This window comes from Atractosteus spatula, chromosome 2, assembly GCF_055471065.1.
Source record: "Atractosteus spatula isolate fAtrSpa1 chromosome 2, fAtrSpa1.hap1, whole genome shotgun sequence".
Lineage (NCBI taxonomy): Eukaryota > Metazoa > Chordata > Actinopteri > Semionotiformes > Lepisosteidae > Atractosteus > Atractosteus spatula.
The window spans coordinates 46,830,063-46,849,323 of NC_142707.1; the positions used below are offsets into that span (position 1 = coordinate 46,830,063).

The following is a 19,261-nucleotide window of genomic DNA, read 5'->3' on the forward strand; positions in this document are numbered from 1 at the left end:
ATGCTCATTTCTATTTAGTCCTGAAGGATCGCTTGAGAAATTATACCCTCATGATATTTTTACATTTGCAGACCAAACATGAAAATGGTTGCTTTCATTCTCTTATACAGTATTTAACATTTCAGAAGTTGCATTGCAAGCTCGCTCATCTTTTCAGGCTGAACATGTTTCCCCATCTCTATTCTAAGATGTATTTATTTGAATGGCCCCAGGCTCTGACAGTAGTCTTTTCTCGAGGTGATTGTAATCTGATCGCGGCAAGGCCACCCTTAAAAGAGGAGCAAGCTCACCAATTCTTTTACACCTCAATGAGAATGGCAGCTGTATAACGAATGACAGGTAAGCAAAAAGTTTCTCGCTAATGCTGTGCATAAGTAAGTGCAGACTTATTTAAATTGCATTGTTTCCTTCTATGGGTTTACCTTTTCATGCCAAGAAAATTGTATTACAAAATCCTGTGTGCGTACAGAGCAGCCATACAAGTTTACATAATAATACGATACACGTTCTTGACTAACCTAAAAGATAGGTTAACAAAATTCATATCTGCAGGACAGAAAATATTAAGTTGCCGTAACTTATAATACATTGGTTCACATGGAGAACCTATTCTCCAAGTGTGGGAAAAGGTAAAAAAATAACCACAGGACTTCAGCTTCAAAGCAGTTTAACCGTTATTGTTCAAGAGACGTTGTAATGTTATAATGTTAGAATTCATTGGATACAGAAATTGAGAGTTCATAAACATGTATTTACAAAATCCGTTAGTAGCATGAAGCAACAGGCAAAGATTTTTGTTTTGCTATGTTTTTTCAGGAAGAAAAAACTTGTAATTCAAGTGGTGTACTACATAATCCTTTAAACAATATTGTGCAATACTTCACAGTGACACAGAAAAGAGGATAAAATCAATGTGAGGCATTTATAATATCCCCAAAGAGAACTTTCTAAATAATTGTATTTATTTCATCTGTCTTTAGAAACGAGGCAGATTTGGCTCAAAGTGAAACAAGTGTCTTCAGTCTCTTTCCACATCTAAAACCCACAATATAACCTACAATTAAAATGATAGAAATTATGTGAATAAAAGTTCCAGTTCTATTCATCTCCTTTGTTAGTATACAGTAGCTGTAAAACCATCTCCACACCTACCTTAAATAAATATGTTTAGGTCATGCATGTTATATGTCTTCATAAATATTACTCTCAATTGGAAAGTCACTAGAGATGTGTATTCCAGATTACACATAAGGCATAACATAATGTATAGCACAATGATCATGTTGTAAATAAATCCCTGAAGTTCATATTTTAAGTTTCAAAAATGATCATTTCTTAGTACTTAACATTTTTAGTTGATCTTCCTGTATCATACATAGTAAAGTTCCAACTCTGAATAAATCAAACTTCTTCATAAATGTAGACATTTTTTTTAATTTAGGAATAAGTGAGTTTTAGGAAAACAGTGTTTCAAACAGGCTTTCAGGTTAAATATTTTCCCAAATCCTATTTTTTAGAATTTTGATAGATATTTTAGTTACAAACTGAGCTCTAAGTTATTCCCATACACTGTTTGAACTAAATAATTTACTGTACATCTTTACAGAAACTGGAGATCTCACTAGAAGGTTTCATAGGCAACCGATCTAGAAATGGTCTTGAAACAAATGAAAACCAATTGTAAACCAGGCAAAATAAATTAAAATTGAGTAACTGGAATAAATCCATTCATTAACTGAAGTTCAGTAAAAACAAGAAAGAGACTTTGACCAGGGCACTGAATCTGGGTTATGTTGCAATAGCTATTGATGCTTTTTTTCTGTGCCAAAGCACTTTCCTTGGACTTAATCAGAAAATATGAAGAAATTAATTTCAGTTATAGATTAGAGGACAGCATGAAATTGATTTTGGAAGGGAGCACTGCATATAGTTCATGTGTACAGTATGTACTCCTATGTTTACAAGATGAACAAGCGGAGAATAGTAGGCATTTCTTTACACAAAGAGTAGTGGGGGGATAGAACAAGTTACCATCCACATTATTGAAGCTGTTACTCTGGCTTCTTTTAAAAAACAGATGGATGAGATCCTTGGATTATTTAGCTACTAACAACCAAACAGGCCACAGACTAGATGGGTTGAATGGACTCCTTTTGTTATAACCTTTCTATATGTTCTTATACAGCAAATATAATATGAGTTAAATATTACTTAAATAGCTTCTGCTACAATTAGGAAGCAAAACATAACATTTTATGGAAAAGCATGCAATACATGTTCGTTTATACCAAAAAAAGGGTTCTATTCATTCAGAGAACTGAGTGAGCCATGTAGTACAGATATTCCGAGTTTGATTCTGAGGGCACTGGGGAAATCCCAGTTTAAGCAGGGCCTTACAGCTGGTCTAGCACTGGTGGGTTTGGGTGAATTCGAGATTGCCAGGCTCTCCTCAGCTTTCTGTGCACCAGCAGTCCCTGTGATCTGTCAGGTGCCCAAGAGAAGGACTGTTGGAGCAAGGCATTCACTCCTCATATCAATGCTAGTTGGCACTATGCAATCATCAACTGATAAAAAGCTGATGGATGGACAGGTTTTATTTTGTTGGAACACTCCCTGTCCTCACCCCCTTCTGTGCTGCAATGAAGGTTGTAATGGTGAGATGAGTTTGACAATTGCAGAAATAAGAATAAAAATCATTGTCAAACATTTTTTTCTCAAATAAAAATTTGTGCCTTATAAAAGACAATTCTCAGAAAAAACAAAACTTGACAATTCTTGGAAAAGAACACTGAAGGTCTACAGTATATAGGTGTTACAGATGATTAGATTTCTGTAGTAATGGAAATTTAAAAGGAGATCAAATTAGGTAGGGGTCATCAGGGGCTATACAGTAGTGCCAAAGGGTTGTCTGATTTTAGTCAAACTGTGTTTTATTCCACTTGTATAATTAAAGTGATTGTTCATTTGATCCAATTTACTGTAGGTCTGGATAAAGAAACTCATTAAAATTGCTGAGTGTGGCCCTGGAACTCAGGAAAGAAAGTATTACTGTAGTTCTACCATTGCAGACTTAGTGCACAAGGTAATAGACTTTTGTTCTGGATTGCCATGATTTCAAATTGCATATACAATAACCAAAGATGAATAACTACTGATCATGCTAACGGTTTCTGTTTAGGCACCATGGCTGAGAGTGAAAACCAGATGCTGGACTATACTCTTGTTCCATACAAAAACTTTCTTCTAATATCAAATATACATTCAGCCGAAGATCTGGATCAGCTGCAGAAATGTGAAATCAGGGATTCTGATATCTTTGTAGTTACATATCCAAAGTCAGGTAAAAACAAATTTCAGATTACTACTCAAAGATGAATGCAAGGCTTTGCACCAAAGAAAATCTGCTCTGTGGTCCATGAACGCAAGAAGTGTGTGAATGAATCAAGTAAACCTGAAGAAATAAAGAAGAGAGTTCTGTTCCACTTTCAGATTGCCCAATACATGTTCCTTGTTGAATCTTTTTGTCTCCCTTCTTGTGTCCCTTCAGGGTTATCTACTACAGAATTCAGTTTTAATTTAGTGTTCTGTAGTCTCACTGGAATGTGGCAAATCCAGTTGTCAGACATCTTTTACACAATCATATTTTCTTAGAAAACTAAGGCATCAATTTACAAAATATTGTACTATAGTGGTTATCTAGTAGTTTACAAAACACAGATACCATATTCATTTCTCAAAATAATCATTTTTCATAACCACAGTACAGTTTGAGGTGTCTGATATACTGTAAAAACGACATATTTTCCTCTCTCCCAGCTGAGCTGAGATGCAATTTAATTCCACCAGGATTCCTGTTTTTGATGTTTTGCTACAATTGCTGTCTCTTCACAATATTTCACATAAAGAATGCTGATACATGCCATAACTATTAAATACAGAGCAATAACTATCTCACAAATTATAAAGACTATGTTGATTTACTCCTGTTCTAAATAATAGGGACCATATGGATGCAACAGATCTTGACTTTGATTGAAGCAGGTGGGGATCTCAGTGCAACACAAAACCAGACAACTTCCGACAGAATTCCATGGATTGAGCTGAAAGGCAAAGTGCACGATTTTGTGGCTGCTCCTTCACCTCGCATCCGGGTTTCTCATTTGCCATATAATATACTCCCAGAGGCTCTAAGGCAAAAAAAGGGGAAGGTTTGTACTTTACCCGGTCTTTCGGAGGGGTTGTGGTTGTGCATGATTGTTCTTTATATAGTCTCTTGAGAGATGTGCTTGAAAGGGAACAGATATGAAATTCAAAATGTTTAGGTAAGGGATTTCAAAGCTATTCTCAATCATATTCTCAATATGTTCTTCATATTCATAGTGTGATACCCTCTGTGTTTAAATATGAGGGGTGAAAGGTCCGTACGATATTTGGTCAATCTTTTCCCACTTCAAGTTTTGCCCTTTTTTTCTACAGGTAATTTATGTAGCTAGAAACCCAAAAGATATACTGGTGTCATACTACCACTTTCATTCCTATGCAGTAATGTTGGAGACACCAAAAAACTTTGAGGATTTTTTTGATAAATTCCTGGAAGGAAGAGGTAAGTGTATTAACAGCAAATATTACATTGATTTCAGTGTTTCCGCCATGGAACTTTGCTTTGACAGTCTCTCCAGTGTTAAATGTATATTTTACTACAGTCCTTTAACTGCAGGTTTCTATTATTTTAAACATCAGTCGATATACCTGTTTAATGTTTTTCTTTGTAAATGCAGTGTAAGAAATAAAACTATATAATATAATTTTTTGTTTTGTATTTTTTAAATAAGTTTCTTTAAAGACACAATGCATTTAATAGGCCATTCAATAAAATTAACATAATCATGTTATGATTACATTAATTTAATCTGTAAACCTTCTATGTATATTCCATCTGTAATCCTTCTGAAAGAAAGTGGCAAAGGTACATAATTAGCTGCCCAAATGCAAATTGATGTTTGTTAAAGGAATCAGCATTGTCTTTAATAATGCTACCTCATTTATTGAACAGTTTTTGGCAGCTCCTGGTTTGATCAAATCAAAGACTGGTATAGCCACAAAGATGAAATGAACTTTCTGTACTTGACATATGAAGAGATGATTAAGGTAATCATTCAAACTGAGTAACGTCTTTCTATATAATACGTAATTCAAGCTTACTTTAAAGTATAAGTCATTCAAACTTATGTAATGGTGTGTGGTTTGGTTAAAAAAAGCCTACATTGCCATGCATTTGAAATTTCAAAAATAGTTATGCAGATGCATACTTTCATTTATTTATCATGTTTAATTTATACATGTCTTTTTTTAACAAAAAAGAAAAGATGTTCCCATACTGGTGGTACATCATCATCTAGGACGATTCAGATACACTGACACAAATAGAAATACTTTTTTGTTGATTAATGAAGGACTTCAATCCTTTATTAATGAGATCGTTGAGGTCAGTTGAGGAGGGCAGCACAGTGGTAAGCATTGTTGCCTTACATTGCTGGAGTCCTGGGTTCAGTTCTGGACCTGGAGTGCTATCTGTGTGGAGCTCGTATGTTCCCCCTGAGTTCACGTTTCCTCCCACAGTGCAAAGACATACTGGTAGGGTAATTGGCTTCTGGGAAGCTGGCTCTGGTGTGAATGTGTGTGTGTCTGTGTATGCCCAGCAATGATCTAGTGTCCCATCCAGTGTGTTTTCTGCCTTGCGCCTATTGCTTGCCAGGATAGGCTTCAGCTCCCCCGCTGCCCTGAATTGGATATATTAGTTAAAAAATGGATGGATGGAAGTCAGTTGAGAACAATTTTTTAATGATGACCAGGCCAAAGGGCTGACATTTATGTTGCACAGAAGGCAAACCAACAAGCAATAAAATGTAAATAACCTAACCAGACATAGCGTAACTGGATGTGATAATATTAACACAGGCTAAAATGATTTAACCATAAATAACTGAGTATACAAAGATGGATAGTTTTGGTTTACTGATATGTCTTGTACCCCAAAACAGTAGTCGCGCTTAGAAAATGAATCACTAATATTTCTTGTTCACAAGAAAGGATATATTATATATTTATTATATATTATTTATATTATAGGTGTATATATCTGCCACCTTTATGAACTGCTTTAAACAATCTCTGTGTGTTACACATACATATGTGGTTATTTTTCTTATTTTCTTTGTTCCCCTGATTCCAAGGTATAGCTGCTTCCTTAGTTGGCTTATCAGATTTAAATATTTTGACTACTCAAAAGAACAAACCCACTATAAATACTAATATTGACGAACAACTGTACGTGGCAGATTTAGATGACCAGATGACTTTCTGAGATGTTTCTGTTTTTATTTCTCTTCTAAGGACATAAAGACCTCAGTCTTGAAAATATGCGAATTTCTGGGAAAACAGCTTAATGACGAACAGATTAACAATGTTGTGGAGCACTCTACCTTTAAAAACATGAAAGCCAATCCAAAAGCCAACTACCAGTTAGTCTCTGATGACCTGCTGAACCAGAGAAAGGGAGCTTTTATGAGAAAAGGTACTCAAAATTAATTAAAAAAAATATAGCTTTGAGAAATGAAAAATAACATGTTAACAAATGAAAGTTATTAACTGACATTCGGGAGGGATAAAGACAAACAAGTCAATTACATCCAGCTTTTTTATATCACAATCATTACTGATTTTTGCTATATACAGTATACAGTATGTCCGTTGCCCACACATTCTCGTCTCATCCACATCTCAAACTTTGTAGCTACCCCTTGGTTAACTCCTCTCACTGAATGGTAGTCGAGCCTCCTCGTCCTATGCCCACACCAAGCAGGTTAAGCCAAAACGTATTGCACTTAAATACTCAAATATTCACAAGGAATCTAATTAATGTGTTACTCCCAGTGAAACTGATTTTGGTGTGTGTATCACTGATTTTTTTAACTCCAAAGTAATTTTAACCAAAATCGATACGTGATTCCATTTCTGACTTCTAATTTTTAATGATGGGATATAAAACATATTCCAGTCAATGTTCTTACTGCTCATGATGTTTTAGTTAAAGAATTTTGAAGTCTGCTTTCTTTAACAGCATGATACTGGAAAAGATTAAATGTAAAACCTGTAGTTTCTGTAGTTTATTGAGTAGTTAGAATAGTGAAGTCTGGCATTACCCACTTGCTGTAGCTGAGGGTCAACCTTCTGGCCTTCAGACGAGGAGAGCAGGACCCCAATGAGAAGTGAGAAGTTAAACCAAGAAGCAGCTGCAAACGTGCAGGTAGGATGGAGGGATGCAGCAGGTGAAATGCAAGAAGAAGAGGTATTTGTGCACTATATACTGTATATAACTTTGAGAAATAATGTTAGGAATGATTATGATTTCGAAGAGCTGGGGAGGATGGCTTGGCCGTCGTCAGTCCTCCCGAACTTCAGTTAAGAACTTCAGTCCACTTGGTCCCCATGGCTACCATCCTCCAAGCCAGTAGTGCATAACTTGTAAGCTGTCATGCCTACATTACCTTACAATAAACATTACATTTGTTTGTCATCTAATAATAAACTGGGTTAAGATGCAGGATGGTCTCAAAATCTCATAAGATTGTGCTTTTCTGATTAGTAGTGCTTGGGCGATTCTTGTACAGTTTGTTTATTGTTTTCCATTTTGTTGTTTTTAATCAGGCACCATTGGAGACTGGAAGAACTACTTTACAGTTGCTCAGAATGAAAAATTTGACAAAATATTCCAGGAGAAAATGAAAGATTTTCCCCTGAAGTTTGTGTGGGATATCTGTGACTAAATCATCACAGGCTAAAATAAGAAGTACAGAAGAAAAAGAAATGTTACAATACAAACTGTAGTCACCTGTACCTGGGCTGTTTCTTTTGATATGCACTCCTATTCACTCCTCAGATTATGTTTATTATTTTAATGACTTTGTAAAAAAAAATTTAACTTCACTATAAATATATAAATACTATGCTAATTTGCTTTTGTTTCAAACATTTTTATACAAATTCCGTTTAGCAAAACAAAGTAACTGGCTAGGCTTTTGTGAATGTTACAGTACTACAGAATTCTCACCACAATTAAAATATTTTATATTCCATCATTGAATTGTAAAGCAGTAGTTTGGTCTCAGAAGCTTTTGCTGAAATTCACTGAAATTGCAAAAAAAATATTTTGGTTTTCTCCTTTTCTCCTCATCGACTTTCTACCAAAAAAATAGAACAGATTCACCATATTGCAACAGTGTTACTGAGATTGGATCGCCTATATGAACATGACACTTTCCTTTCATTATTATTGAGATGTAATGTTTGCAATTAACCTACTGGATGTAACTCCATTCATTTACTCAATTGTAATAAACAGATTTGTTTTAAATAAAAGCTAATCACATTATTCATTAAACACCTCTGTCTTTTCTTTCCCTAACTATACACAAATTTCTATTGTCATTTTAATTTTGGGTAGAAAATAAAATATATAACATGTAACATTCAAAGGCAAAATCTATCTTAATGGTTTTGCTGTTGTACAGTAATATTTTTGCATAGAAAGCAAATATAATTCCCTTGCAGAATAAAATACTTTTTAACATTTTGGTTAACATGGTTGTTTTTAACAACATTTTGAGTTAGAAAACATAAAATAACTGTAATTATTATATATAAATACATAGAAAAAAGATATCTAAAATTGTTAGAATTTCCAAAAATATGGTCAAATGACAATGACAAACAAACATCATCAAAAGGGAAGAGAATACAGTAGTGTTACAGGAGAAAAGAAACAGGAGACAAGGTGATGACTTTGCATTGTTTAAGAGTGTAATTGCAGTGAGAATGGTGCACAAATCAACCAGTCACTGTACACAGAAAATGCTGAAAAGTTAAATGTTCCCCCAATTATTGTTGAGGGAATTTGTTTGCTTTAAAACTTTGCAAGAAATCTGTTCAAGCTCAAATACACACGGTTAGTGCTGAGCAATGTGACATAAGTCAAATAATAATAATGATAAAGAGTTGCAGACCCTCTTCTGGGTGTGGGCAGTGACTTCAGGTGGTGTGGTGCTGCCAAGACCTGTATCAGCAGATGTCCAGCACTTGATCTGACAGTACTCAAGCAATCAGCCCTTACGATAACCTGCAGCTAGACAATTCAGTGTCTTGTGAGTAAAGTGAGTAGGAGAACCTTAGAGTCTCTTCTACATTTGGCAGGAAGCCAGAGCACTGTACATTTCGTGGGAGGTGTATCATAAGACAGAGTAGATTCAGTTTGCCCATGAAGCCTCAGAATGCTGAAACCTCTTTAGCACCTTAGCAGATGCCCCAACAAGTAGAATTACAATTAAAAATGTCAGCTGATGGTCGACATTGGAGCCTAATAATGTAATAGTGAAGCATCACAATATATAACAGATTTCCACCAGAAAAAAAACATTAAGATTTTATGTTTGATCTCCTATAACGTACAGCATTTTCAGTCTTAAATCCCTGTGAAATAAAATACTACATTATTTGTAACCTGTGTAACCAACCTGATCAACTGGTTATATACATGTCTATCATCTTCAACTTCATGTGTCTCATGATGTCTTCATGGTTTTGTTATCCGGTCTTGTGAAGGTGTTGATGGGTTTCTAGGATGTAATACTTGCCTGCTTCCCAAACATTGTGGTGCTGCAAATTGCTAGGGCAATGGAGCACAACCTCAACCTTGGTTACGGAGTGACTTGTGTTTGTCTTCTGATTTTCATACTGATTTTGGTCTCAATCAAGATAATTTACCCTTAATTACGGAGACTCCAAACAAATTGAATGGGTTCCCCTCTAGTCTTCTTCAGTCAACAACAGAATAGAAGAGTTTAGTTTTTTTTTTACTTATGTGGAATGTGGAATAAGCAAATTGACGAGAGAATGGATGGATCTCTGTTTGCTACATTTCTTTGAAAAATCATACCTACATTAGGGTTTTTCTGAAAACAAAGGCTGAGTGCATAGATTTACAATGGTTTTAAAAGGGTCTTATCCAGCATTCAATTACAATAACAAGAATCTGTTAGCCTCAGTGACTAGGAGAACAGAATCACAAAAAACAGAAAACACAGAGAAACAGTATTACAATAACAGTTCAGATCCACTGGACTACAGGTCTGCCCACAGTACATCCACTGTCCTTTAGACAGCATATAAGAGCCTGGAACAAGGTGTTCTGTTGCAGCATAATGCTATAGATTTTTTTGTTACTGTCATGTCAGTTACAAAAATTGTTCGCTTTTCTGAGTGTAAAATTATAATTAAATTACAATTTAAATATAATTTAATTATAATTTTAAGTGTTACCTTTTACTAGTATCTATCCCTTCTAATGCCTTTTCAAAATAAGAGATTCACATAAAAATTAACACAAATTCTATTAGAATTGTACATGCTGAACAATATTAGACAGAAAATGCAATAAATACACTGTCTCTGTTGTATCTCCTTGTTCTCTGGCTAGGATTTGTATTACCCAGTTTCTTATAGACCTTTAGACATTCTCACAGAATCCTCAGGCCTCTTCCTTCTTTCTGATGTCTGCATCAAGTCTTAAACACTCTTTCCATAATATTGGAGCTGGCAGTCCAAGCAGTCCAGTGGCTTTTGCAAAGTTCAGAACTATGTTGGAAAATGCCAGAATTAGCAAGGAAAATGATACAGCCAGGTTTCTTCTTCCTACGGGAGCAAGTCAGATTTCTGCTAATCCAGAATTACAGAATTACAGAACTGCAAATATAATGTCAATTATCAAGTCATAAAGTAACTAATGTTACAGAAATACTGAGAACATAAAATTCCATTATGTGTGATACTGCACTGCAAAATACCAAGATCAATCAAAATAAGCTAAAAAGAGTGGTTAGCAGAGAGAAAAGATTTTACAGGGCAAAGGAAGACAGCTTCTTCATATATAGGATGCTGCCTGCCTGAGGTAGAGGTGTGTGTCTATTGTCTTAAACGTCAGACATATGGACTTTCCCCCAATGTAACAGTAAATAATAGTAATATAAGTAATAATATCTTACAATGACAATGACAGACTATGAGTGAGCAAAGCAAAAAGATAATACAAAGACATGAAGCAACTAAGTAAATAATATTTACACTAGGTTTGGCAGTGGCATTGTGGTTAGCTCTGCCTTACAACTCATCAATCTTTCCTGTCAAAATGCCTGCACCCTATACTCAGAATTGTGAACACTTTTACTAGGTGAAAACCTTTGTTTATTATTCACGATTCACCTTTATTTGTGGTAAAGTGGTATGTACCGACCAACTTCTTATATAAAGAGTGGAGTAAGTATTCAACACATTGTTTACCATTAGTTAACATTACAAAGCTTTCAATAACTGTTATTAGGTGAGCCTATCTAATTCCATGTGCTTGTAGATGTGTTCTTCATTTCCATGCACAAAGCACTAATTCTCATTCAGTATTGTTAGATTGATAGTTATCTGATAGATTGAGTTCTTGGGAACTCTCATGAGTTATTATTTTGATGTCCTTATCACACAGGCCGGTAGGTAAAGGTTATTGCCCTTATTGCTTACACTAAATGTATTCTGTTATCTAGTCTTTCTCTCTTCCTTCACTTTCAAATCCACAGTACATTCTGTACATTTTGTTCCCTTTAGGAATGTCAAAGCTGCAGATTGTATTTTCTTGTCCATCCAGTTATATTCAAATGACAAAGATAAACTGTAATACCAGAAGTCTGTGTCAGGTACTTCAGAAATGCAGATGTGATATGTATCTATGCTTAATCTGACAGATTCAGACATGTTCCTATGCATTCTAAACCAGGTATCTTTGTGTAAAATGTGAGAATAAAATGTTGTCCATCCACACCCCCCCATTGAAACTTTCTGTCAGAAAATGAGATGCTTATCAAAAAGATGCCTTAAAGTGTTTCTTTTTTTAATTACGAACTGACAGTTTTCAATAGTGGTTACTTGTATAAAAGGGCATTATTTTGAAATGTACAAATCAGATGTTTCACTTGATATTATCAATATCTATTCAGCAGTGAAAACACTTTATTAAGCTTTAAACATATTCCCCTTTCCTTTTTCAATCCCTTTTCAACATGAAAACACTTTTTGTGACAAGTGAAGTAAAGTACTTTCAAATATATTTTTAAAAAATTAGTTGTTGTGACTGTTATTGTAGTTTATTGCAATGTATTAAATTGCTTTTGAATACTTTAAGCCAGGTGTAGAACTTCAATTTTTTTTAAACAAATGATTATTGGATTTAGATTTAGACAACTTTTTTTTAAAAAAAAACTGTTATGTTTCTTAATACTAGACACTTAACAACAGGCTGGAGAGGCAGTTCAAATCTCACCTTATTTTTATAGGTATATCTAGTGATTCACAATGAAAACACAATAGAGAGATGTTTTAGAAGTATTGTTCCCTGGGATACCAAAATACTAAGTTTGTGGTTTCATAAAAATGCCAGGAACAAAGTGAAAATAAAATTGCAAAATAAGTTCTTTACGAATTTGTATAAACAAACAAAAAACAAAAATGACATGTTCTTAATGCAAGACTGGCAAAAGATCTGGCAATGCCCTGCTTGATTAATGAAGATCACCTGGTTGCTCCTGGCATGATTGAAGGTGGATGTACTGTACATGCCCAGAAATGTTCTGTATTAATAATCAGGTGTCTAGTTCAGAAAACCACGGAACCAGTTCTGTACAATAGTGAACAGAAAACCAATTCTGTTAGAAATAGGAGAAGGTCACCAGACCAGTACAGGATTGTCATAATCTTGTGTTCAATTCGATCAATCTTCGATCTTTCAGACTGCAGGGGCTGCAGCGTAATGAATTCCAAGGAGAATGCTTTTAACCGTACGCCATTGGAACTATCATGACAGAAAATAGTTTAAAATAAACATTTCAAAACATTTCCAAAATAATCACAAGTGACTGAGTTAAAGATTAGATGCTCATGCTTATGAAAAAAGTGGAATACCCTACCACAACCAGCTATATATTTATATTTATGCATATTAATAAATTAAAATTGTTAATTACATTTAATAATGCATTTTTATTTTCATGTACCAAGATTACCCTTTAGTAACATTACTCCATGTTAATACTCCATATGAAGTGGATTTAAAAAGTACTTTTTTATTGCCGAAAGTTAATGTTCTTTCTAACATCTAATACACCACAAGTCCCACCGATCTCTTGTCTTTGGCCAGCAAATCACAGAGCTAATCTACACTATGGTACAGCAAAGCCACAGTCACATTATCGTGTCAGTGGGCTCTACAATGCATTTTGAAGAGCTGTATTTGTAAAAACTAATATTCTGTATGCCTTTTGTATTGCTTCCCAATAATTTCTGGATGAAAATGATGTGCATATTATTACAAATGGAAGGTTAAGAAACTGGTGAAAATCAGGAATTGGCTGAGCGGTTTAGTCAATAAGTGAAATTATTCATAAACCCCAACTTGTACGTGATTTCTATCCATATACAGTACCTGAGCGCCTGGTATAACTAGAGGCACGTTCTTTATCCTCTGGCACAGCTTTGTTAGAAGAGTAATAATCCAAGCACACTTGGTTGAAACAAATATTTATTACAATAATAAAACACACAAACAACATTACACATAAAAACACAAAGCTATATTATATACAGTATTTACAGACAAGGAGTTTCAGAGGTCTAACATTCTGCTCACCCAGAAATCTCCAGACTGCTACTAACCACTGAACTCTTAATATGCCTACAGAGGCCACATGAGAGATGAACTGCCTACTAACTAAATACAAAGCAACTTGCAGTTAAATCTCTCTCTGCATCCTGGATGCCACAAAATAAATGGGAGCCTATATCCCTATCCATAAAATGCATCCTAATCAGGAAAGATGTTTCTAACTGAGGCATCTTTTACGCAGGAAACATAAGTTCCCTAAACACACAGAATAGCATGCTCTAATAAGGTTCAAATATTTAGCTCCAATCAGGTTTGGTTGATCTCGCCTGGCACAAGCTTCAAGTCCCAACTCCTCTGGACTCCTCTTTGTTCTCCCTTCTCTCCTTGTTTCTTCCTTCTTCCTCCCCTTTTTTCTCTTCATGTCATCTTATATAGTCTGTTTCTTTCCTGCTTCTTGACAATCATTAATCTACAACTTCCCTAGGTATACTAAAGTAACTGTCCCATTGTTTCTCCTCAAGGGACCCCCCAGACCTCAGCAAACATCCTCTCTCCTTTGAAGTTAGACATTTTAACTCTTCCCAGTGTCACAAACTTTATCTAAAATCTAAGAGACACTTCTCAATCACCCAAAGCTGTACCAAGTTTACACTTTCGAACTGTAGTCTCTTCAATGTCAGTATATTAATACACATTTAATATACTGAACACAGTTTATAAATTTGCTAGTTGTATGCTAGTCCTGACTGTGGTCTAAGCCTTTAACAGCTTCTACAGTGTTTACTAATATTCCTAATTCAGTATCATCTTCTAACTTGACCAATTTACTATTTACAACTGTGTAGTCTGGGAACAGTTTGGCTGGATGTGGCATATGTATAGGACCATATATGGGTTATATATGGGTTACCTATAACTGTACCAGCTGCTCGGATATATTCTTGGCTGAAATCTTTACAAATTGAGGGTTGTGATTGTTTATTTTACTTATTGACTAATCCACTTGGTTATTCCCTGGTATTCTCTCATTTCGTAACCCCCATTTGTAACACTCTCTAATACTCATAAATAACCAAATAAACTAAGAAAAACATTCCTGTCACACCCCACACTCTCCCTCACAAACGCCGTTGCATTCCCAAACCCACTGTTTCACAATCTCATTCCTAATTTAACCCATCACATTCCAACATGCACTAGATTCCACAAACTCTGTGTGTGTGTGTGTGTGTGTGTGTGTGTGTGTGTGTGTGTGTGTGTGTGTGTGTGTGTGTGTGTGTGTGTGTGTGTGTGTGTCCCAAGCCTTTTTGATTGATCTTCTGATACCAAATCTTTGCTCCTGCCTTTCGACCACGCCTTTTGGATTTCTCTTGTTGCTGGACTCATTGCCTCCCTAATTGACCTAGCCCCTGGATTTCGTCTTTTGGATTGTCCCTGTGCTCCTCCGCATTCTGCGGGATTCACAGTTACGCATAAGGATCCTCCTAGTCTACTAGTTGGTTCCCTGACAATTACAAGATTCACTGCAGCTCTGGGAGTTAAGACAATCCTGGCCTATGAATCCCAGCACTACACCTGGCAGTTTAATGTTGGCACTGCATGGAGAATTCCAGTTCCACTCTACCAGTGCCTGGGCAATGGAGTTCAGCCTGCACTGTGAACAAGCACCTTTGGTACTCAGCCAATCAGAGGCCCCAGGTCTTTGAACACAATCTTTGATGTCGCAAAACAAGTCAAGACCTGTTAGTAGTTAAATTTATATCATCCTCTTCATCTATACATACAGCAGGAATAGGGATCTCTTAGGAAACAATTCTTTGTCTGTAAAACTGAACCTTTGCTCTTCATCTCAATTATTCTGCTAACCGCAGTAATTACGAAAATCGACCCATGGTTCCAAAACCCAGGGCTTCAAATGGACCAAAAATACGCAACACTTACTGTATAAAGCAGAAAGCCAACGAACAGACTCATCGTCTCATAGTTCAATGAGCCATAACTCCCTCCCAAAGTTAATACGTTAATTTGATTAGAATGTTTTGAAGTATTGCAGCCTAATGTAAACTGAAAATATTGATTTAATAAGCCATGTGGGTTTCAAAGTTTAAAGTCTTCATTTGGAGTGCAAATCCAAATCTAGGTTCTGTGTGCTTATTGGCTCCTGTCTGAGGTATTAGGATATCACTTGTCAATGTGGCAAAGCACCGTACCTCTGCCCTACAGCTGAGAGTGAGAGAGTCCACTAGGCACAGGCTGAACTCACAGGTTGTTTAGTGTGTGCAGTTCTATCAATTAAAGAGCAAAATCTGAGAAAATACTGTCAAATAATAGAGCAGCTCCTGAGAACCAGACCATATTGGGACATTCCTATAATACAAATAGCCCTTTTAGAAACTAAATGGCATCTTCATTAAAAAGGTCAAAAACTGTTTCAGGTCTATTGTGTGGAGTTTCATTTAATGTACAGAAAAGTAAATGTGTGGGTATATATTGGGAGTATCCCAGATTTGAACTGTTCAGCTCCTGAGTACTCCCTGTACTTACCAACAAAACAAACATGCTGACTCAGATAGTGAGAAATGAGGGAGAAAAACAAACCGGCTGCTTCTGTGTCAGGGATACTATCACTTACAGAGCCGTATTCCTGGCTGGAAGATTTGTAAGAGATGAGAAAAGCTACCTGTTGTTAGTGAATACTCGGTGATTACTGTGTGTCTTAGTGATTACTGAATATTGCAATTTGATGACAGATGCATCTATCTAAACATCTATTTACCACAACCTGGTTGTGTTAAAGTGTTAAGTAAAGTGAAGACTATGAATTGGGTGGTACAGAGTTAATTGGGTTGAATACTCCTATGCCTGATGATTAATGAAGACAGAGACTGAAGAGTAAAATGATCTAGTGAGTAATACCAAGAGAATATAACAACATTTTGTTTGCCTTTTCTATTGCTTCATCTAACAACAACAATAATAATCATCATCATAATTTATATAGTGACTTTAAAGGTAACTTCTCAAAGCTCTTGTCAACCTTCTTCCAAAAGTCCTTAGAAGACATTTTTCAGAAGAAGCCTCTTCTAACTTTCCCCATTTTATCATTTGGTTTTCCTACCTGCATGTAATATTCTCCACAATGTTTTAACGTCTGCTTTAAACATCATTAAACATCATCTAACAGGTGTTTTCCCAGTCAATAATTTTAATTAAATAGTTTCAATTCTATTTATTGCTTCTACTGTGTTTTTACGAATCCTCCTATTCTGGTATTTTTTGCAAACATTACTAGTTTAATAACTAAACAAGAGTCTAGATCATTAATAAATTAGGAAATGTGGATATCCACAAATTACAGCACCCCAAAATTTAGTTTTCTGCCCTAATCTGTACTCTGTTTCCTATTTATCAAACTTGTTCAATTTTAATACTTCCCCAAATACAGACTGACTATAATTTAAGAATAAAACTTTAATAAGAAGCTTTGTGTAATCATTGTCCTAATTTGAGTAATATATGAAAAATCCAACTGGTTTACAAACTATACCAGTGTCTAGATCATCTATATTAATTAATAACGGTAATTCTAGTACAAACCCCAGTGTTACTCCACTAATTATGGCACCACAGTTTGAATATTCACCCCTCATATTTACCTTCTGTTTTTTATTGAATTACCAATCCTTAATCCACTCATTTCTCTGAATGCCTACCACATGCAAATAGTAAATTAGTCATTTATGAGAAACTTTATCATGTTAACACCTCCTTACCTTGTGTACAATATGTGATATACCCTTAGGTCCTGGGGATTTATCTTGCAGCCGTATAAATGGCTGACCCTGCGCTCTGACCCCAAGCTTCTCTCTGTGTCTGTGTGTCTCATGGAGAGCAAGCTGGGGTATGTGAAAAGGCAAATTCCTAATACAGGAAATTAATAAAGCGATCTTATCTAATTTAATAACTTTGCCCCTCCCCTGTCTGAGGTATGTTCTTCTGGAATGACGACCTGTGTGGAATACTCTTTCACTGCATCGCCGATTTGGTTTGCACTGTCTAGTGGTTCTTTTGGTGGTGTGGTACTGAGATATTTTTTTTATTATTTAGCCTGCATTGCAACATTCCCTCCCACCTCCCTCTTGGCCTTTTAGCCTGTTCTTGCATTTCATTTTCTTAAGCTGGATCCTGCTGGTTTCGAATCATTTGATAAAGAGCTTTCTTTTCCCTAAATTGATTTGTTGAACTGTTTGGGATACTGTTTTGTTGCTTTTCATTTACTGAATTACTATTTGGGAATTGAGATTTACTGTTTACTCACTGTTTAAACCGTTGCCACTCATTCTCCACTGGTTCCAAATTTATCTTATCCCTTTCTATTTCATTCCTTCATTTTGTCTTTTCTTATATTGTATTCATATCCTGAGTGAATTCAAGGAATACATGTCATTGTCTTTTCAGGAAGTAAGCTATTAGAATTGAGTTGAAATCCTAGAAACTTCATGAGCTAGGTAATATAGCCACAACGTGCAAGCAAAATGTGTTACTACTATAAATATTTTACTACACACCTACAAACAAGTAAAAAACTCAAGTTAATATTTTTCAGAAAGTAGTATTTCATATGCCTTGTGCATAAACAATTACCGTAACTTTTAAAGATCTTTTTTAATCCCTGCTGATGTTTATGTAACATTTTGGTGAGGCAGATGGAGAACAAACTGCATAGTGAAAAAGAAACTAAATGCTGCCCTCTCCTGTTTATTGTGAGAAGTGCCCAGGAGAGGAAATTTTGCACAGCACTGGTTTTTACTGTGTTGTGGAGTGACACTCTGTCATATAGCTTTTATTCCATCTTAGATGCCTAATGAGCTATTTAAATAGACTCTTATCTTAATGTCCCTGTATTACCACTGTCTGCAAGTCTTTACTCAATGCGAGTTATACAGTATGTTGCCTATAAAACCTAGTGGAACCTGGTCCTCTAGTAGTAGTAGTAATAATAAAATAATAAAATAATAATAATAATAATTGCTTACACTTATATAGCACTTTTCTGGACACTCCACTCAAAGCGCTTTACAGGTAATGGGGACTCCCCTCCACCACCTCCAGTGTGCAGCCCCACCTGGATAATGCAACGACAGCCATAGTGCACCAGTCCGCACCCCACACACCAGCTCTCGTGGGGAGAGCAGTGATGAAGCCAGTTCATAGATGGGAATTATTAGGAGGCCATGATTGGTAAAGGCCAGTGGGAAATTTGGCCAGGACTCCGGGGTTACACCCCTACTCTTTTCGAGAAACGCCCTGGGTTTTTTAATGACCACAGAGAGTCAGGACCTCGGTTTTTACAATTCATCCAAAGGACAGCGCCTTTTTACAGTGTAGTGTCCTTGTCACTATACTGGGGCATTAGGACCCACACAGACCGCAGGATGAACCCCCACTCTACTGGCCCCAATTACACCCCTTTCAGCAGCAACCTTAGTTTTTCCCAGGAGTCTC

At 35.8% G+C, this 19,261-nt stretch overlaps 1 protein-coding gene across 5 annotated transcripts; it reads left to right on the forward strand.

Moving 5' to 3' along the window:
• Nucleotides 1-259: 259 nt before the first annotated feature.
• On the forward strand, nt 260-8,428 carry LOC148839762 (amine sulfotransferase-like). 5 transcript variants are annotated; one of them, XM_088928610.1, is made up of 9 exons: nt 260-339; nt 2,984-3,082; nt 3,179-3,340; nt 4,000-4,208; nt 4,477-4,603; nt 5,054-5,148; nt 6,394-6,574; nt 7,242-7,348; nt 7,708-8,428. In XM_088928610.1, the coding sequence occupies exons 3-9, from the start codon at nt 3,184-3,186 to the stop codon at nt 7,783-7,785; spliced, it is 954 nt and encodes a 317-aa protein (XP_088784736.1). In that variant the 5' UTR covers nt 260-339; nt 2,984-3,082; nt 3,179-3,183; the 3' UTR covers nt 7,786-8,428. The 5 variants fall into 5 exon arrangements, with proteins under 5 accessions (XP_088784736.1, XP_088784764.1, XP_088784731.1 ...); XM_088928638.1 differs by lacking the exon at nt 7,242-7,348; XM_088928605.1 differs by lacking the exon at nt 2,984-3,082 and having other exon boundaries at nt 288-339.
• Nucleotides 8,429-19,261: the final 10,833 nt, after the last annotated feature.

Coding starts and splice junctions, on each gene's coding strand:
- LOC148839762 (XM_088928605.1), top strand. Junction 3,341..3,999: donor AGTTACATATCCAAAGTCAG/GTAAAAACAAAT, acceptor TCTAAATAATAG/GGACCATATGGATGCAACAG. Junction 4,209..4,476: donor TAAGGCAAAAAAAGGGGAAG/GTTTGTACTTTA, acceptor TTTTTTCTACAG/GTAATTTATGTAGCTAGAAA.